The sequence below is a fragment of the Nomascus leucogenys genome, chromosome 19, assembly GCF_006542625.1.
Source record: "Nomascus leucogenys isolate Asia chromosome 19, Asia_NLE_v1, whole genome shotgun sequence".
Classification (NCBI taxonomy): domain Eukaryota; kingdom Metazoa; phylum Chordata; class Mammalia; order Primates; family Hylobatidae; genus Nomascus; species Nomascus leucogenys.
Window position 1 is genome coordinate 35,365,590 of NC_044399.1, and position 20,891 is coordinate 35,386,480.

At 50.9% G+C, this 20,891-nt stretch overlaps 1 protein-coding gene across 1 annotated transcript in view; it reads right to left on the reverse strand.

The window, feature by feature from the left end:
- The window catches only part of RAB11FIP4 (RAB11 family interacting protein 4), a 141,093-nt gene that overhangs the window by 90,483 nt on the left and 29,719 nt on the right, over positions 1–20,891 (reverse strand). Inside the window, exons 2-3 of the mRNA XM_030799654.1 lie at positions 9,972–10,059; positions 7,747–7,835 (exon numbers count right to left, since the gene is read on the reverse strand). Coding sequence (XP_030655514.1) covers positions 7,747–7,835; positions 9,972–10,059 — 177 coding nt within the window. The remainder of the gene's footprint in view (positions 1–7,746; positions 7,836–9,971; positions 10,060–20,891) is intronic.

The window sequence follows — 20,891 nt, forward strand, 5'->3', positions numbered from 1 at the left end:
AGTGAGCCGAGATCACACTACCGCACTCCAGCCTGGGCGATAAGAGCACAACCCTGTTTCAATAAATAAATAAATAAATAAAATAAGGAGAGTTTAATAGGGTTATCATGACAAGATTAACACCAAAAACGAAAACCTATCCTATACATCAGTTGTAACCAATTATAAAATATCATAGCAAAAAGATCCTACACATATCAGCAATAAAAACTCCAAATATAGTCACCCTAAGAAGAAAGTGTGCATAACCTATTTAAGAAAATTATACAACTTTGCAGCCAGATGCGGTGGCTCACGCCTGTAATCCCAGCACTTTGGGAGGCCGAAGCTGGCGTATCACTTGAGGTCAGGAGTTTGAGACCAGCCTGGCCAACATAGCAAAACCCCGTCTCTACTGAAAATACAAAAAATTAGCCGGGCATGGTGGTGGGCACCTGTAGTCCCACCTACTAGGGAGGCTGAGGCAGGAGAATCGCTTGGACCTGGGAGGCAGAGGTTGCAGTGAGTGGAGATCCAGCCACTGCACTCCAGCCTGGGCAATAACAGCGAAACTCCATCTCAAAAAACCCAAAAAACCAAAAAAAAAAAAAAAAAAAAAAAACCAGAAAACTTTCCTAGAGGGCATAAAAGGCCAGAATAAATGAAGAGATACATGTATTCCTGGATGACAGAATGCAATATTGTAAAGAAGCCAATTTCCTTCAATTAATGCACAAATTTAATTTCAAATATGATCTCCTACAGGATTTGCAATAGAGCTTGACAAAAAGGCTGTTCCAGAAGAGAAAATATGTAAGAATAACAAAAACAGGTTTTTTTAATTTGTTTTTGTGTGTGTGTGTGTGTATGACAGAGTCTCGCTTTGTCGCCCAGGCTTAAGTGCAATGGCATGATCTCAGCTCACTGCAACCTCCGTCTCCCGGGTTCAAGTGATTCTCCTGCCTCAGCCTCCCGAGTAGCTGGGATTACAGACGTGTGCCACCATGCCTGGTTAATTTTTGTATTTTTAGTAGAGATGGGGTTTCACCATGTTGGTCAGGCTGGTCTCGAACTCCTGACCTCGGGTGATCCACCTGCCTCAGCCTCCCAAAGTGCTGGGATTACAGGCGTGAGCCGTCGCACCTGGCCTAAAGGTTAAAGAAAAAAGAAGGATGAGAGAGCCTTTCCCTATCAGATATCATATAAAGCAAAAGTAACTGAAACTACGGTTTTGGCTTTAAATTAGGTAGACAAACAAATCAATATAACAGACCAGAGTCCAGAAAGAGACCTACATTTATAAGGTAAGTTAGCATACAATAAAGATAAAATTTCAAATCAATTGAGAAAGAGGGACTATTCAACATTAGGAACTCAAAGCACTGGCCATATTGAGGAAGTAAGAGTGCCAGATCTCTACTCCCACCGAAAGTAAAAATAAGCTCCAGGTGGATCCAAGAGCTAAGCATAAATACTTCTTTTTCTCAAAAGTATCTGAAAACTATATATAGGAGAATATGTTTATAGCCTGGAGGTACAGAAGGCACAAAATGATACACAAAATGCAAATGGCATAAAAGGATTGATAAATGATGACATCAGAATTAACATTCTGTGTAATAAAACACTCCCAAAACAAGATTAAAACACAAGCAAAATCCATAAAGATTGATAATCAGGATATATAGAGATTTCAACCTGTTGCTGTGGCTCACACCTGTAATCTCAGCACTTTGGGAGGCCGAGGTGGGCAGATCACCTGAGCACAGGAGTTCAAGACCAGCCTGAGCAACATGCAAAACCCTATCTCTACCGAAAACAAAACAAAACAAACAAAAAAAAAAAACAAAAATTAGCTGGACGTGGTGGCGTGTGCCTGTGGTATGAGCTAATTGCAGGGCCGAGGCAGGTGGATCGCTTGAGCCCGGGAGGCAGAGGTTGCAGTGAGCTGAGATTGCGCCACTGCACTCCAGCCTGGGCAGTAGAGCGAGACTGCCTCAAAAACAAACAAGCAAAAAACAGAATATACAGAGATTTCTTATAAATCAATAAGGAAAAGACAAACAACCATATCAAACATGGGCAAAGAATATGAATAGCTAATTCATAAAAGCAGAAATCCAGAGGGTATGGGAAGATAAGAAAAAGATGGTCCGCCTCCCTAGGAAGCTGGGCAGTGCAGAGGATGGCAGCAATGGGCTTTCCTCCCCTCAGGCTGCTGAGCCAGAGACCAGCAGGTGGATAGATGGCTTCCGGGGCTGGCGAAGGCCATGGGGAAAGGGGCACTCTCATACACTGCTTGAGTGATACAAACGGTACAGGCTTTGTGGAAGAAAATTTTATCCGTATCTATTAAAAAACAAAATCTACATACCCTTTGACACAGCAATTCCGCTTCCAGATATCTAGTTCTAGAAATACTTAGACACACACTCAAGGAGCATGGAGAAGGATGCTTGCTGTGGGTGCTGTCCTGGGGGTGAAAAGGAGGAGCTCAGCCTGAGCCCTGCAGCCACTGGGTGCACATGGGGCTGGCTGTCATGAAGGGTGAGGTTCAGGCAGTGGTAGAGGGTGAAGGGCCCCCAGGAAGCTCAGTGCAGGTCCTTCTCCTTTGCGCTGGGGCAGAAGGAGCCAGGGAGGCTTCCTGGAAGAGGTGGTACCGAAGTAAAAATTTTTTTTTTTTAAGAGAAGCAGTCTCACTATATTGTCCAGGCTGGCCTCAAACTCCTGGGCTCAAGTAATCCTCCCACCTCAGCCTCCCAAAGTGCTGGGATTACAGGCATGAGCCACCACTCCCGGCAAGTAAGTCTTAAAAAGGTGAGTAGATGTTAGCTCCTGACAAGGCAGTGGGAGGGAGGTCATCCTAGGAGAAAGACAACACTTGTGCAAAGGCTCAGAGGCAAGAGAGAACATGGCTTTCTCAGGAAACGGGGAGCGGTTTGGTATCGCCAGTTTTAGGTGTGAGACGCACCACAGTGAGAGATGAGGCTGCAGTAGTGGGTAGGAGCCGATGCTGGTTTTCATCCCTTGGTAAGGACGGGTCCCAGGGGCGGGATGGGGGTGTGGAGAGAGGAAGGCTGAGGACAGGAGGACGCCCCGGTCAGTGGGTGGCAGTGGCTTCGATGGAAGGGGGAGGCGGGGTGAGTGGGGAACGGAAGACTTGAGGCAGCTGCATGAGGGGGCGCTGAGGATGACTCTCTGGGTTGGAGGCTATTGACACCATTTGCTGGCGTGGTGGCTACACAGGAGTGGCAGGTGGCCGGACGCCCTCTCCATTTAATGGGATTCGCTGTTAGTCCACCATAGGGTGGATGAACAGGGCCCAGGGCCTTACAGCACTTGTAGGATTAGGGTTCACATCACCACTTGCTGAGGGGTGACCATGGGCCCCTAGCAACTATCCCACTGCCTTTAGCACCTGAGTGTGGGGCTCTCCACGTGTCTCCATGCCCCCTCCCCACGGGGGACCTTATAGCATATGGACTGGGGGCTGATGGGCAGCCTGAGCAGGACAGTCTCAGAGGGACTCCCAGGGCAATTCCAGGGACCCCATGAATGGACCCAGGGACCCTGGGGAGTCCTTCAGCACACACCTAACATTCCCTTTGACCAGAAGCAAATTTCCCTGGGTCAGGAAACTCGCTCAACAACCTGCTCAACAGTTGGGGTTCCCAAGCCTCAAAGTTTCCCTGTGCCAGGGTCTTGCAGGGCTCTAGGGACGCAGGTGGAGCCACATCCAGTAAGGTCAGGAACTGGTGCATCCAGGCATCAACTGCCTGGGATAGACCCGCACTGGCCTGAGGTCTGGACATCAACCCCAAGGGCCCCTGCCTGATGCCCAATGCTAGGGGCTTCTCGGGAAGGGGACAAAAAGGGCAGGGTGCTCTCAGGGGCCAGGTGGCAGCTGCTGGCCCACCAGCCAGCACTCAAGCATTCACTGCTTTAACTATGAGCCACATCCAGTGGTTAAGTCAGAGGTCTCCGTCCACACCCTGAGGGGAGGGGGGTGTGCCTGAAAGACAAGCTTCACCTCCCAGCACACACGCACGGCACAGGGATGGAGCGCCTGCCATCCCATCTGTGTGTCATCCCCACACCTCCTCAAATCTTGCCGCAGGTTTGCGTTCCCTGGGGGCATCTGGGAAGCCTACGTAGTGATCCAGGCACCCGCTTCTTCTCGGTCTCAGACTGACCCCTAGGGGACAGCTAAGACACAGCAGGGCACAGAGAGCCGGGCCTGAGAAATTTGGACCTGCCCAGTCAGGCCCACTCTGACAACTCATCTGCAGAGCTGTGGTCTTGACCCCGCTATTACAGGAGCCTAAGCCAGGAAGGGGACTCATTCACAATCCAGAAGCCATCTGCCCCGTCAGGCTGGTCTTCGGATTGTGCCCCCTTCCTCTCCCTGCCAACACGCCCATGGTAGGGAATGGAGCCCAGGTCAACAAAGCAGCCCCAGCGAGCGTAATGAACAAGGCTGCCACTGTGTCCGCAGCTACCGCCATCTCACTGGGCTCTGGCCAACCAAGCTGGGGTCAGACCTCCATGGAGGGCAGAAAGGAGTTCACCCACGAGAAGCTTAAAACCCGAAGCACTGGGAGGCCGAGGCGGGCGGATCACGAGGTCAGGAGATCGAGACCATCCTGGCTAACACAGTGAAACCCCATCTCTACTAAAAATACAAAAAAAAAATTAGCTGGGCGTGGTGGCAGGCGCCTGTAGTCCCAGCTACTCGGGAGGCTGAGGCAGGAGAATGGCATGAACTCAGGAGGCGGAGCTTGCAGTGAGCCGAGATCACGCCACTGCACGCCAGCCTGGGTGACAGAGCGAGACTCCGTCTCAAAAAAAAACACGAAACCCAAAGCAACAAACACCTATAGGATTGCAAAGTCCCACGAAGAAACAAGGAGAAGCACCGGGCTTGCTGAGATAGGCTGACTCGGTCTTTCTTTTCGCCTTCCCATAACGTCTAGACTTTGGAGGAAAGCAATATCAGTTTATAAAAAAGAGTACCTTGGTGGAGGCCCACTCTTCTGCGCCCCCTGCTCATCTTTTCTCCACGTGCCACCTTTTCCAGAGGTGTGAATGGCAGAATGTGGGGGCCACAAAAGCAGCCAAAGACTGCAGGGAACACCTCACCCCTACCCCAAATCCCACCCCCCCTCCCCAGACCTCGGCTCCACTCTGCCCTCCAGTTCCTGGGGGCAGGGCTTTAACATAATTTTGCAACACCAATATCCAAGGGTAAACTGAAAAATGCAAATGGTAACTTCAGCACCATTTTCTTTTCTTTTCTTTTCTTTTTTGAGACAGAGTCTTGCTCTTTCACCCAGGCTGGAGTGCAGTGGCACGATCTCAGCTCACTGCAAACTCCACCTCCCGGGTTCACGCCATTCTCCTGCCTCAGCCTCTCCGAGTAGCTGGGACTACAGGCGCCCGCCACCACGCCCGGCTAATTTTTTGTATTTTTAGTAGAGACGGGGTTTCACCGTGGTCTCGATCTCCTGACCTCATGATCCGCCCGCCTCGGCCTCCCAAAGTGCTGGGATTACAAGCGTAAGCCACCGTGCCTGGCCAGCACCATTTTCTTAACAGCGGCAGGTGGCGAGGAATTAGCATGTGTTAGGGGTCCATCTTCCCACTGAACTTTCACAACAGACCCTCCAGATTGGCACAGCAAGCCCTGTTTTAGAGCTGAGGACACTGAGGCTCAGAGGGGTTGAGAAGAACGTGCTCAGGTTCCATGGCCTGTCCTGGGTGGCCCACGTGGGTATGGACCCAGTCCTGCACACCTCTGCATGCTGCCTCCTGCTCAGAAATCCAGGAAGGGCCCCCCAACAAAGTTCCTAGGGCACTCAGTATTTGTCCCACAGTAGAGGTCCTCTGCCCTAATCCTGGTTCCATTAGCTGGCCCCAAATACATATTCGACCCCTGCTTGCTGGACCCATCAAGACAAGACTGGAGCCATCACTGCTGGCATGGGCATGGGCCTGGGGCCCAGCTATCTCCACGCATCCCTGAGGGCTCTTGCTTTGAGCACAGCAGCCTGAGGCCTAGCCACCTGAATCCCAGCCTGGGGTCCCTGGCCCGCAGTTGGTGCCTGGCTTTGGTCTCTGCCACCGTGGACTTGGCAGCCCTCAGCACTGTGCCCCTCTCTGTGGACTGTCCCTCCTCCGGTCCTGCCCAGGGAACCCAACCCTGACGCCACGACCCAGCTGGATTCCAAGAGGCCTACCATCAGCCAAAGTGGCCTCTGGGGTCCTGGATCTCCTTCAGCTATAAAAAATACTCATGTTTTGGGGTCCGGAGGAGGCACCCATCAGAACTGGGGAAAAGGTTTGGGGGTTGGACTGGGTAAGAAATCAAAATCATACTCTTCTAGTTCTGGGTGTCGCCACCAGGAGGGACCTCGCTGGTTGTCAGCTTGTGCACCTTCAACTGTTTCTCTGTAGGATGAAGCTGCACTGTTTGGAAAACTAGTTCAAAGTTTTATAAGAAACACTCCACTAGGCGATGATAACAGTAAAACAGAGCCTTGGGGGCTGTGGTCTTTGTCTTGCTTCCTGATACAGAGCTTCAGGATGGGGGCTGGTCACCAGAAAGACCAAGCATACAATAAGGTGGGAACTTTCTCACCTTCCCACCTACCCCCAACCTCCAGGCAGAGGCGAGGGGCTGGAGACTGGGTTGTAAAAATGATTTTTGGAGATGAGTCTGGCTCTGTCATCCAGGCTGGCTGGAGTGCAGTAGCACAATCACAGCTCACTGAAGTCTCAAACTACTGGGCTCAGGTGCTCCTCCCACCTCAGTCTCCCCAGCAGCTGAGACTACAGGTGTGCACCACCACATCCAGCTAATTCTAAATTTTTATGTAGAGACAGGGTCTCACCATCTTGCCCAGGCTGGTCTCAAACTCTTGGGCTCAAGCTGTCCTCCTGCCCCAGCCTCCCAAAGTGCTGGGATTACAAGCATCAGCCACCACACCAGGCCTACAAATTCTTGAACAATGAGATGCAGAAAGCCCGGGTGCTGGTAGCACGGTGATGTGCTGGGAGGCAGTGCACCTAAGTGAAGGTGCGGAAGCTCTGCATCCCTGCTCCCCATACCCTGTCTTGTACATCTCTTCCGTGTGGCTAATCCTGAGTTTACCCTTTGCAATACGCTGATCATCGTAACTACAACCATTTCCTGAGTGTTTCCAGTGAATTACCCAGCCTGAGGGAGGTGGTCCTGGGAACCCTGTGTTTGCAGTTATCCAGGAAGAACTGCAGCTGGCGTGGGAGGTGGGGCAGTCTCATGGGGTTGACCTTGACTCGTGGAGTCTGTGCTAACGCTGGGTAGTTAGTGGCAGGTGGAACTGATTGCTGAACACCAGTTAGTGTCAGAGAATTGGAGAATTCGTTGTTGTTTAAAAACCAACCGGAAGCGTTCAGCTCAGACAGCGATGGTGCAGGAGAAAAGGAAACTATTCTAGTCCTGCCTCCCCTCCACTTGTCACTTTCCCTATCTGGAACTCAGTTTCTCCTCCGTGCCACAGATGGGGAATAAAGTTGCTAGGTGAGGACCCCCAGCTGTTACACATTCTGCTGGGGCTTCCCAAGGGGCCTCAGGGCTCCTGTTCCAAAAACTATTTCTTGACTTTGATGCTCAAGAAGGGTCCTCAGAGGGAGGTTCTGGGTCCTCCCACATACTGAAAATGGAGCAGAGGCGAGACCAAGAAGGAGGAGACAGAGCCATGGAGGTCCTCGAGGCCCCCCAAGCCTTACCTGCTCCACGCAGTCTGGGATCTCCGGTGCGCACGGCAGCGTCCCCGCGCTCTCCATCGACAGCACATCCTTCAGCAGCTCCTCGCACCCTGCGCAGACAGGCAGACACACGGGACAGTGAGGGGTTGAGCCTCAGCCTGGGATGGCTGTTCTGCTTCTGACTAATGGGCATGGGGCGGGAAGGGCTGAGGTGGGGGCCCGAGGCTCCAGGAGGCCAGCTGAGCACTGGAATGCAGGGATGGAGCCCAGGCGGTGGGGAACTCAGCTCAAGGCACTGTGGAGGGAGCTGCGAGAGGCCCTTGTCCTCTGGGACTAACTCCCACACACAGAGGGCAGGCTGGGGCAACAGGAAGGAAGGAGGCCTTCCTGGGGGAGCGGACCTAAGGCAGTGCTGCCCATCCGGCTCGCAGGGACTCCAAACGACTGTGCCAGCCTCTGGAGAAAGCAAACACACCCATTCCTCTGAGGCTGGGCGCCCCACCGTGTCCTGCAGACCCTGGGACATCCAGGACAGGGCCACCCGCAGGACAGCTGCAGTTCCTGCTGAGTCTGTACACGACTGGCCTCGCTCCTGAGTTCCCAACCAAATGCCCCAAGGTTGTACTGAACTGGGAGGGAGACCTGACAAAACGCCTGGCACAGGCACATGGCAGGTGCAGCCTGCAGTGGCCCATTGTCAAATTCACACAGAAAACCTTCCCTGGGCACCTTCTGTGTTCTGTGCCCCCTGCACCATGTACTCATTTCCCTTCATCCCTCACCCTGCATCCTTCCACCCTCCCAGGACTCATAGGCACCCCACAGAAAAGGGCTCAACTTGATCTGAGCCACAGACAGGAAACCACGGCTTCCTTCACAGATACAGACACCCTGGGACTCCAGAAGTGACTGCATTCTCTCTGCAGCTAGTGGGGAGGCCTTAGTGAGCCCACCTGGCTGGTGACCTATGCCACTGTCTCAGATTTTTTTCTTTTTTGAGACAGGTTCTTACTCTGTTACCCAGGCTAGAGTGCAGGGGCGTGACCTCAGCTCACTGCAGCCTCAGCTTCCTGGGCTCAGGTGATCCTCCCACCTTAGCCTCCCAGGTAGCTGGGACCACAGGCACACACCAGAATGCCCGGCTAATTTTTTGTATTTTTTGTAGAGACGAGGTTTCGCCACGTTGGCCAGGCTGGTCTCAAACTCCTGGACTCAAGTGATCCACCTGAGATCAAGCAATCTGCCTGCCTTGGCCTCCCAAAATGCTGAGATTATAGGTGTGCGCCACCGTGCCTAGCCCTCACTGTCTCCGATAAACAGCTTAGTAGTAAGTGAGTGGCCATATTCTGATTCCTGCAAGTTTCTCACAACTGGCCTTTGAATTTTTGGGACAAGACAGAGGGATTTATATTGTCTCCTTAAAACTGGAAGTGGGGGCAAGGAAGAAAGGCAGGAATTAGGAAGAATTAAGAGGAAGAGAGGGCAGGACATGGAGGTCAATGTCTGTAATCCCAGAACTTTGGGAGTCTGAGGTGGGAGGGTCACTTGATCTCAGGAGTTCAAGACCAGGCTGGACAACGTGACGAAACTCCATCTCTACTTAAAATACAAAAATTAGCCAGGCGTGGTGGTGTACCTCCTGTAGTCCCAGCTACTCAGGAGGCTGAGGCAGGAGGATTGCTTGAGACCAGGAGGTTGAAGCTGCACAGAGCCATGACAGTGGCACTGCACTCTAGTAGCCTGGGCGACAAAGCTAGACCCTGTCTCAAAAAAAAAAAAAAAAAAAAAAGAGGAGGCAGGAGCAGGGAGGACACAAAAGCAGCAACTCAGAGGGAGGCGGGCAGTCGTGTGACCAGCGCTTTGTCCAGGTTTGCCCAGGACTGCCCTGGTCTTAAAAGTGGAGTCCCTCCCACATCCCAGGAGACTCCTTGGGTTTGGTCACCCCAGAGCCGGAGAGAGAGGAAGAGGACAGAAAGGCAGGGAAGGAGGCTTTCTCCAGAGGTGGGCAGACAAGGGGAAGGGCAGAAGTGACCTCCATGGGTGAGACCACAGCCCCCCATGGCTGGGGCAACTGTGTCCTTCCCCTCTGGCCCCCCGGGGAAGCCAGAGGCAGATCTGACTTCGGGCCCATCCTGGGCTCTGGGAATCCTGTGGGGATGAATCCAGGCTGGGGCCCCAGTCACACCAGCTTCCCCAGCTGGGCAGGACCTGAGAGCGTCTGGGACAGCCTCCCGGGGAGACCTCACCTTTCATGGCGAACACCCCCCGGCAAAAGTCCTTGAAGTTGATTCTCCCCAGGTCGTTGGGATCCAAATATTTCACAAGTTTTTCCACCTGTGGGAAGGAAGCAGGGACAGGTGTGAGACACCCAAGGGTCTCCCGAAGACTCAGGGAGCTGGCCGGGGAGGCTGGGAGGGAGGGAGGGACACCAGTGTCTCCGCCCAGTCCTCTTACCCTCACCCTGGGGTCAGTATCGGCCATGGGGCCACTTTATTCTCCCCACGGAGACAGACAACTCGGGCAAGGAAAAGCAGAGCCAACACCGGCTCCTCCCTGAGCTCACGGCTTCAGGGGCCGAGCCTCCTTCCCCCAGGGGCTGCACAATGAAAGCCAAGGCTCTGCCGATGTTTTACAATTGGTTTCTTTCACACAAAACAGACACAAACTCATTGTAAAAGACCTAGAAACCCCACCGTTTCTCTTGTTCTATTTCTTGTTCTAGGTGCTGGCTAGATGGGGAAACTCACTGAGATGGACACTGGTGGCTGACGTACTTTTCTGTTCTATTTGTACCTCGCACTTCAGTGAAGAGTGTTAGATGAATAAGGAAGTAAGTTTCGCCTGGCAGAGTCAGCCATCCCTGAGGTTGGAGAGTGTCTCTCCTGTGTAACAGCAGGTAGGACAGAAACAGTTTCCATGCTGCTTGGTGTGTACAACCCACGTTGTTAGTGGCCGTTACATTTTCTGCCCGGTGGGTTCATCATAATTTACTTCACCACCCCTAATAGCTGGGCATTTTGGTTATTTCCAGCTTTTTGCCTTTACAACTCATCTTTGGGGGTTGCTGCAGCTGTGTGGATGACCCATCAACCCCTGGCCTCTCAGATCCTTGACTTTCTTTTTGCCTCATATTCCACCTCAGGCACCAAGTCCCTTGGTCAACCCAGTCATCACCCCCTCCAATACCACCCATCGAATGTCCCACTCCCTGATCCTGTCCTCCCTCCCTTCCTGCCACTGCAGGGTTCTTCAGCATCACTGGGTCTGCTCACTGTCACTCACATTCAATCCATGCTCCCACTGTATCCCACAGCTCCCTCATTTCCCACACCACCCAGGGGCCCCACCTGGTCACAGCCATCATCCTGTCTCTCCTGGATCATGCAAGTCTAACTGGATCGTGTCACCCACTCCTCTGCTTGAAACCTTCCAGTATCATTCCACCACACTTAGGACAAAAATCCAAACTCCAGGCCGGGCGCAGTGGCTCACGCCTGTAATCCCAGCACTTTGGGAGGCCAAGGCGGGTAGATCATGAGGTCAGGAGATCGAGACCATCCTGGCTAATATGGTGAAACCCCGTCTCTACTAAAAATACAAACAAAATTAGCCGGGTGTCGTGGTGGGCACCTGTAGTCCTAGCTACTCGGGAGGCTGAGGCAGGAGAATGGCGTGAACCCAGGAGGCAGAGGTTGCAGTGAGCTGAGATCGCGCCACTGCACTCCAGCCTGGGCGACTGAGCAAGACTCTGTCTCAAAAAAAAAAAAAAAAAAAAAAATCCAAACTCCACAACATGGCCCACGAGGCCCCATTTGATCTGACCCCTTCCACTCCCTCTCCTCCCATGCTCTTCATCACTCACTGTACTCTAGCTGCACTGGCCTTTGGTCAGCTCCTCAAGCAAACCACCACACTCTTCTCTGCCCCAGGGCCTTTGCACATGCTATTCCCTGTATCGTGGACAGCTGTCCTCCCCATTCATCATGTCAGTTCATCCTTCAGGTCTCCCTTTGTACCTCTATGAAATGTCCCTCCCCGAGACAGGTCTGTCCTGACCACCCCCATCTAATCAGGGCCTACCCCGCTGCTATCCTGTCTTGTAGCATCCTATACTTTCCCTTCAAACTATTTGTTGCAACTTGCTATTGTTAACTAAAAAGAGATTGACATGGAGGTCAAAGGAAATAGCGTTTATTTGGGAAACAAAGAATTGCAATTCAGGTACACGGGATCAGGACAGCCCCGAAGAGCATCCCAGGAGGCAAGTGGAGGAAGGATTCTTTTTGGTTTTTTTTTTTTTTTTTTTTTTTGAGATGGTGTCTCGCTCTATTGCCCAGGCTGGAGTGCAATGGCGCAATCTCAGCTCACTGCAACCTCCGCCTCCCAGGTTCAAGCGATTCTCCTGCCTCAGCCTCTCCTGAGTAGCTGGGATTACAGGCGCCCGCCAACATGCCCAGGTAATTTTTGTATTTTCAGTAGAGAGGCAGTTTCACTATGTTGGCCAGGCTGGTCTCCAACTCCTGACCTCAGGTGATCCGCCCACCTAGGCCTCCCGAAGTGCTTGGATTACAGGCGTGAGCCACCATGCCCAGCCAGGAGAGGAATTTTTACGGAGGATTTCCACAGAAAGTTGTTTTCAGAGGCAGCTAATTGGCTGGGCAGAAATCCTAGATTGCAAAGCCTTTCTGACTGGTGAGCTAGTTAGGGCACTCACAGCTGAGAAATGCTGGAGGCTGGCAGATCATGACTTCGGTTGCACATCCAAGTCTATTGGGATATTGTGTGGTTTGAACTTTAGCAGGTGTGAGTATCTCCCGACCTCACTGCAGAAAGCCTTAGCCTTAGTTTCTCCATAATCTTTCATATAGTTGTATGTGTGTGGGATAATGTGATTAATTTATATCTTGTCTCTACAAAGTAAGCTCCCTAAGGGCAAGGACCCTGTCCATTCTGATCACCACTGTATACCTGGTCGCTTGCACCGTGACTGGTACATAGTAGAGGCTTCATAATATTCGTTTTTGCTCACACCTACAATCCTCTCCAAGGTCAGGGCTCTGCCTTCAAGGTGGAGGTTGCAGTGATCCAAGATCACGCCACTGCACTCCAGCCTGGGTGATAAGAGTGAAACTCTGTCTCAAAAATAATAATAATAATAATAACTTTTTTTTTTAAGAGCCATGTCCTCACATTATTGCCCAAGCTGCAGTACAGTGGCATGATCATAGATCACTGCAGCTTCAAATGCCTGGGCTCAAGGGATCCTCCCACCTTAGCCTCCCAAGTAGCTGGGACTACAGGCACACCACCACACCTGGCTCAGAAGCCTGCTTCTAAATCTAAAACTGCTTCTAAAACTTAGTGGTAGCCCTCCCACAGCACCCATACAAGCATTCATTCATTCATTCACTCACTTATTCAACAGCGATAACTGAGCACCTCTTACATGCCAGGCACTCTTTCAGGGGTTGATGGTGGGAGGTGCTGGTTCCGCTGGCTAGCCACACATACCCAATAGTGCATACACATGTGTACACACTCACATTCCTTGTCAGGCATCTTGCCGCTCCCCCTAATAATCACCATCAGTATCTATAGCACAGCCAGGCCAGGATGAGCTCTTTCCAGAATCTGCTCAGGCTGGGCTGCAGATGATGGATCTGAGGGCGCCCGGGGCCTGCAGAGCACAGCATGCAGGGAACTGCTCACAGTCACTGTTGTCAGTGTTCACGCCATTACAGGCAGACTCGCCAGCACACCACACCACCCATCACAGGCACTGAAGCCAAACCATGTTGGGGATTCATCTATTTATAGGGACCATGTTCTTCTTGCATGCCCACAGCGTGGCAGCTGCAGCAAGGGTCTGAAGCCCTGGTCACTGCTGGTGGCCTGGCACCATGGGGCTGTGCCCAGTGGGCTTTGGAAGGTGAGCAGTGGACAAAGAGGCCCCACCCTAACCATCTTCTCCCTGCCTGGAAACTGGCAGCTCTGTGCTTGCATCTTGATTCCAGCTGACCACCCTGCTTTTCCACTCTGGTGTGAGTCTGGGGTGAGGGAAGGGCAGAGGGGCCGTGCCACATTCTTTCTGTGAACCTCCCTGAACCTGGTACCTAGTGGGCTCTCAGGAAAGACCTGCAAAATTTCAGTAAAGGAGGAAAGTGGCTTTTTGCCAGCCTCCTCAACATTGCAGCTGCCCCCTCCCCCAAGCCATGCCAGCCTCTGACACTGCCAGGCAATGACGTGGCTTCTGAGAATAGCAATGCCCAGGTGCCACCTGCAGGGCTGCAGGGGAGCCCACCCACCATCCCGGCTGGCATTCCGCCTCCTCTCCTCCTGCCTTCACATCGCTGGCATTATAGGGGGTCTGTGAATGTGGGGATGGGCCAGGGCACCCTCTACCCCCAGCCTCCCATGCTCAGGCCTACAATCCTCTCCAAGGTCAGGGCTCTGCCTTCATTATTTCCGAAGCAAGTCAAGGGTGGAGTCAGCCACAGACTGCTGACTGACTGATGAGGACCCCCACCTCAAGTCCATCTAGGAGGCAGGAGTGCAGGGATTTGGATTCTGTAATCCTGTGTCCACAACTCCCTGAGGCTGGGAGACACTGGTGGGGCGAACTGTCCATTCCTCTGCCAGCAAAAGCCTACCTGGGACAGAGGTGGGGGTGGGGTTGTTTGATGACAGGCAGATAGATGGGGTATTGAGGGTCACTGCATGGTCCCCAGAGCACCCGAGCCATGGCCCAGGCTGCAACCGGGGGCACACCGCAGGCTGTGACTTCTCTACAGCTGCTCCCACAGGGCTCTTCAAAGAGTAGCAGCCCCAGAGTAGTGGCCACAAAAGTGCCAAGCCAGCCGGGTGCAGTGGCTCATGCCTGTAATCCCAGCACTTCGGGAGGCTGAGGTAGGTGGATCAGTTGAGGTCAGGAGTTCGAGACCAGCCTGGCCAACACAGAGAAACCCCTGTCTCTACTAAAAATACAAAAATTAGCCAGGCGTGGTCATGTGTACCTGTAGTCCCAGCTACTCAGGGAAGCTAAAGCAGGAGAACTGTTTGAACCAGGGAGGTGGAGGTTGCAGTGAGCTGAGATCACGCCAGTACACTCCAGCCTGGGTGACAGGGCAAGATTCCATCTCAAAACAACAAAAAAACAAAAAACAAAAATGGCCAGGCACACTGATGTCCTGCCCTTTAGAAAACAAGTGTGAAATTGGGCTGGGCGCGGGGCCTCATGCCTGTAATCCTAGCACTTTGGGAGGCCAAGGTGGGCAGATCACTAGGTCAAGAGATTGAGACCATCCTGGCCAACATGGTGAAACCCCGTCTCTACTAAAAATACAAGAAAAATTAGCCAGGCGAGGTGGCGTGCGCCTGTAGTCCCAGCTACTTGGGAGGCTGAGGCAGGAGAATCGCTTGAACCCGGGAGGCAGAGGTTGCAGTGAGCCAAGATGGCACCACTGCACTCCAGCCTGGGCAACAAGAGCAAAGTTCTGTCTCAAAAAAAAAAAAAAAAAAGAAAACAGGTGTGAAATTATTAGAACAATGCATGCTGGTTATTACCAATACATACCACCACCACAGGCTCAACGATTTTTAAAATAAATAACAGCATCATTTATGTGGAGAGGTATTGCGAATGCTTGGAGTCCACAGAGGGTTCATACATAGTCTCATTTAATCCTCACAGCAACCTTAACAGTAGCTATTATTATAGTCCCCCATTTTAAATTGAGGAGACTGAGGCTCAGAGAGGGTAAAACATTTAGACAAAGTCACTGCAGTGGTAACCACCCCCTCCCCCCCCGCTTTTATTTTCCTTTTTTTAAATTTAAAATTTTTGCCCACCTGTAGTGGCAACTCTTGAATACAGGTCTTACTGACCCCAGAGAGTCAGCCACTGCTCCCTGTTGCCTTCCTGGGCCAGAGACTCTTATGGGGCTGTCTGCACTAAAGTGTTGTTTCTATTCCCTGGCACCCCGAGCATCAAAGAAGCTTTACTCATTATTGTGGGGACCCCTCACCTTTGATCACAAAGAGTCTCGACCTCCCTGGACATCAGGTAACCTTTTGCCACAGATGGTCCTCTGCCAGACACATTCTGCTGACCCAGCCTGTCATTTCACAGTTGGTGAAGCCAGGTCCCAGGGAGGGGAAGGGGCTTGCTCAAGGTCACACAGGAAGTATAGCAAATAGCCACCCTATGTGGTCTTCGTGGGAGCCTGGGCCCCAGGCAGGCGAGCTGGGGGCCGCCCCCACCCTGGGGCACACACCATGCGTGGCTGGGCAGCCCTGGGGCTCCCCCTCTGGCTCCCGGGCCAGGAGAGACAGGGCTCGCCAGGCCTGGCAGGCGTTGCAGGAGCAGCTGTTGTCGCTGAAGCACACACAGCTGGGCCCCAGCTTGCTGCCAGGAAATTGGTTGTTCACTGGAAGTAAAATATTGATCTTTCCTTTTTGGGGCCACTCAATTACCAGGCTTCCCCTTCTATTTCTGTTGCCTTTCTCTTTGAGCTGATTTTTTTCCCCCACTCAGTCCCCCGGGTCACATCTCTTCTAGCTCAGACCAGATGATGTTAAAAAGCTTCGTTGCCGTTGCTGTCTGATTGATTACCAGCCAGATACTCCCTGAGCCCATGCCCAGCCACCCAGGCCTCCCTAATTTCAAGGTCTGAAGGCCAGACGGACTCAAGCAAGCCATTTGCCTTTCTGAAATCTCAGCTGCCTCAACCGAGCAAGCAAGACAAGCCGGCTTATCTTGCCACTGTGAAGCTGTCTGCAAGGCGAGGTGCCTAACAAACATTAGCCATTACTCACAGGAATCAAAGCAAATGCTTAGCGGGCCTTCCTTTGTGCCAGGCACTGTTCTGGGCACTCTATGCTTATGAATTTGTTTAATCCTCGCCACCACCTGGGAAGTAGATACTATTATTATTCCCATTTTACAGGGGAGGAAACTGAGACATAGAAAGGCAAAGTCATTCAGAGTTAAGGTCACACAGTTCGTAGGAGACGGCTGAACACAAGAGACCTGGTTCCAGACTCCATGCCCTTAGCCAGTAATTATTATTTCTGCTAAAATAATTGCAATCACTATTATTATGCTGACAGGTTTAGGGGCTTCCTCTGACCAGAGAAAGAATAAATCTGTATTCTGCTCTCTTTTAATCTAGAAAAGCTGGCATTGGTCGGGCGCGGTGGCTCACGCTTGTAATCCCAGCACTTTGGGAGGCCGAGGTGGGAGGATCCCGAGGTCAGGAGATCGAGACCACGGTGAAACCCTGTCTCTACTAAAAAAATACAAAAAATTAGCCGGGCGTGGTGGCAGGCGCCTGTAGTCCCAGCTACTTGGAGAGGCTGAGGCAGGAGAATGGCGTGAACCCGGGAGGCGGAGCTTGCAGTGAGCCGAGATTGCGCCACTGCACTCCAGCCTGGGCGACAGAGCGAGACTCCGTCTCAAAAAAAAAAAAAGAAAAGAAAAGAAAAACTGGCATTGGTACTGACAACTTTCGCTTAAGAATTTGAGTATTAAAAGAAAAATTAGGCCACGCACAGTGGCTCACACCTGTAATCCCAGCACTTTGGGAGGCTGAGATGGGTGAATCTCCTGAGGTCAGAAGTTCAAGACCAGCCTGGCCAACATGGTGAAACCCCATCTCTACTAGAAATACAAAAATTAGGCGGGGTGTGGTGGTGTGTGCCTGTAATCCCAGCTGCTTGGGAGGCTGAGGTGGGAGAATCACTTGAACCTGGGAGGCAGAGGTTGCAGTGAGCCAAGATCGTGCCACTGTACTCCAGCCTGGGCAACAGAGCGAGACTCCGTCTCAAAAAAAAAAAATTAGCTGGGTGTAGTGGTGCGTGCCTGTAGTCCCAGCTACTGGGGAGGCTGAGGCAGGAGAATTGCTTGAACCCAGGAAGCGGGAGGTTGCAATGAGCCAAGATTGTGACTCCATCTCAAAAGAAAAAAAGAAAGAAAAATTAATTTTGACACACCGTGCTACTAAAGCAGAGGTGGCCAGCTAGCATCTCAGATGTGGCTTGCGGACAGACTTAAAATTAGATGCCAATATTTAAAGCCAAGCAAGCCTCCTGGTTCTGGTTAAGATGGAGTAAGCACACTACAGTCTAGCTTTCCCATTGATTACAACTAAAAATCCTGACAGAAGACACAAAACAACTACACAAGGACTATGAAAAGTGAATAGTGGAAGGTGAATTGGGGAGGAAAACAAAAAGGTTAAGTAAGACGAATATGGTGGTGAGCTTGCATATTTCCTGACCTAGACTCAGGAGCCCAAATCCCAGAACTGTGCAGCAAGTGCACAGAGAAAAAGCTACGGAAGAAACTCTCTTTCTGATGAGAAGCCGGGGAAGGGGGGCCTCTTGGGAAAAATCGAGTGGGAGAAGTGCCCTGGGTCTTTTTTCTCTCCCAGCCCCCTTCCTACAAGGTAAATCCTGTCCCGAAGGTTAGGTGGTGGCAGCTGCCGTAGCAGTTACACAGGGGGACCCAAAACTCTGAGAAAGGGAAAATCTTTTGCCCGGAAAAAAATGAGAAAAAGGGGCCCCTGGGAGCTGGATAGGGCGGCATCACAGAAAGAAGGGAGCTTGAGAATATGATCCCATAAAGTTGTTGTATTTGAGGTCCTAGTCTACTCCTGAGCTGCACATACATGGAACTGACCCCAAATAACCTACCAAAGACTCTGAGAACTGAACTACAGTGTAGACTGAACAGACTGGCCCCTGGAGTATGTATACTTGGAGTGGATCTGAATAGCACTGCAAAGGCTTTGGAAACTGAACTGACATTGAAACTATAACTCGCAGAGGGCAGGCTGGGATCTGAGGCGTCAACCTAACTGATTTAAAAAGCAAACAAACAGACTGGGCACAGTGGCTCATGCTCATAACCCTAAGGCTTTAGGAAGCTAAGGTAAGAAGATTGCTTAAGGCCAGGAAGTTGAGGCTGCAGTGAGCCATGATCATGCCAATACACTCCAGCCTAGGTGACAGAGCAAGACCCTGTCTCAGAAACAAACGAATAAACAAACAAAGAAAAAACTGACATTCTTCAGAGGATTTTAACAGGACCCAGTGTTTTACAGTATTCCAAATGTCGAAGACACAATTCAAAATTACTTGACATACAAAGAAACAGGAAAAGCTGACAACAATGTACAAGACAAAAGACAAAAAGGTTGGGCGCAGTGGCTCACGTCTGTAATCCCATCACTTTGGGAGGCAGAGGCGGGCAGATCACGAGGTCAGGAGATCGACACCATCCTGGCTAACACGGTGAAACCCCATCTCTACTAAAAATACAAAAAATTAGCTGGTCGTGGTGGCAGACGCCTGTAGTCCCAGCTACTCGGGAGGCTGAGGCAGGAGAATGGCATGAACCCAGGAAGCGGAGCTTGCAGTGAGCCGAGATCCTGCCACTGCACTCCAGCCTGGGCGACAGAGCGAGACTCTGTCTCAAAAAAAAAAAAAAAAAAAAAGGCAATCAATAGATAGATACCAATGCTAAGATGACCCAGATGTTGCCATTATTAGACAAAGACTTTAAAACAGTTATTATAACCATGCTCCATGGTTCAGTAAAGGTGAACAATCCTGCAATAAATGGAAATTTAGACATTCTTGCAGAAAAATAGACGCTAGAAAAAAGGAACCAAATTGAAATTTTAGAACTAAAAAATACAACATATGAAATAAAAGTTCATTGGATTGGATCAATAGCAGAATGGAGATCACAGAAAAAACAATGATAGAACAACAGAAATTACCTAATCTAAACAAGGAAAATTACCAAGGATTCAAACAAACATTATATTAAAGGGTCAACTCACCAAGAAGATACATAACAATCCTAAATGCATATGTCCCTAAAAACAGAGCTTCAAAATACATGAAGCCGAACTAACAAAAACTGAAAGGAGAGATAGACAAATTGACAATCGTAGTTGGAGACTTCAACACTCCTCTAGAGAATATAACTAATTAGATAGAAAATCTAATTTTTAACAATAGAGCTAGTTAGATGAAAAATCAACAAGGGATCTAAAAGGCCTGAATATCACCACTAACCAGCTTAACCTAATTGATGTTTATAGAACACGCCACCCAATAATAGCAGAATACACATTCTCTTCATGTAAACATGGAACTGTCACCAAGGTAGATCATGTAGATCATATCTTAGACTATTAAACAAACTATAATACTCTTTTTTTGTGGGGGGAAGGCAAGATCTTACTCTGTCACCTCGGCTGGAATGCAGTGATGTGATCATAGCTCACTGCAGCCTCCACCTCCCAGACTCAAGCAATCCTCCCACCTCAGCCTCCCGAGTAGCTGGGACTACAGGGATATGTCACCAGGCCCAGCTAATTTTCTTGTAGAGACAGGGGGTCTCACTATGTTGCCCAGGCTGGTCTCGAACTCCTGGCCTCAAGAGATCCTCCTGCCTTAGCCTCCCAAAGTGCTGGGATTATAGGCATGAGCCACCCGAGTCTGGCAACAAATTTTTAAAAACTGAAATTAAAAATGTATGTCCTGCCAGGCACGGTGGCTCACATCTATAATCCCAGCAGTTTGGGAGGTTGAGGCAGGTGGATCACCTGAGGTCAGGAGTTTGAGACCAGCCTGGCCAACATAGTGAAACCCCATCTCTACTAAAAATACAAAAAATTAGCTGGGCATGGTGGTGCATGCCTGTAATCCCAGCTACTAGGGAGGCTGAGGCAGGAGAATCACTTGAACCCGGGAGGCGAAGTTTGCAGTGAGCCGAGATTGTGTTATTGCACTCCAGCCTGGGAAACAAGAGCAAAACTCCATCTCAAAAAAAAAAAAAAAATGTCCTGTGACTATAATATAATTAAACTAAAACTCAATCTCAGGGCTCAGTGGCTCACGTTTGTAATCCCAGCACTTTAGTAGGCTGAGGCAGGTGGATCACTTGAGGTCAGGAGTTCAAGACCAGCCTGGGCAACATGGTGAAACCCCATCTCTACTGACAATAGAAAATTAGGTGGGCATGGTGGCCTGTGCCTATAATCCCAGCTACTTGGGAGGCTGAAGCACGAGAATTGTTTGAACCTGGGAGATGGAGATTTCAGTGAGCTGAGATCATGCCACTGCACTCCAGCCTGGGCAACAGAGTGAGACTG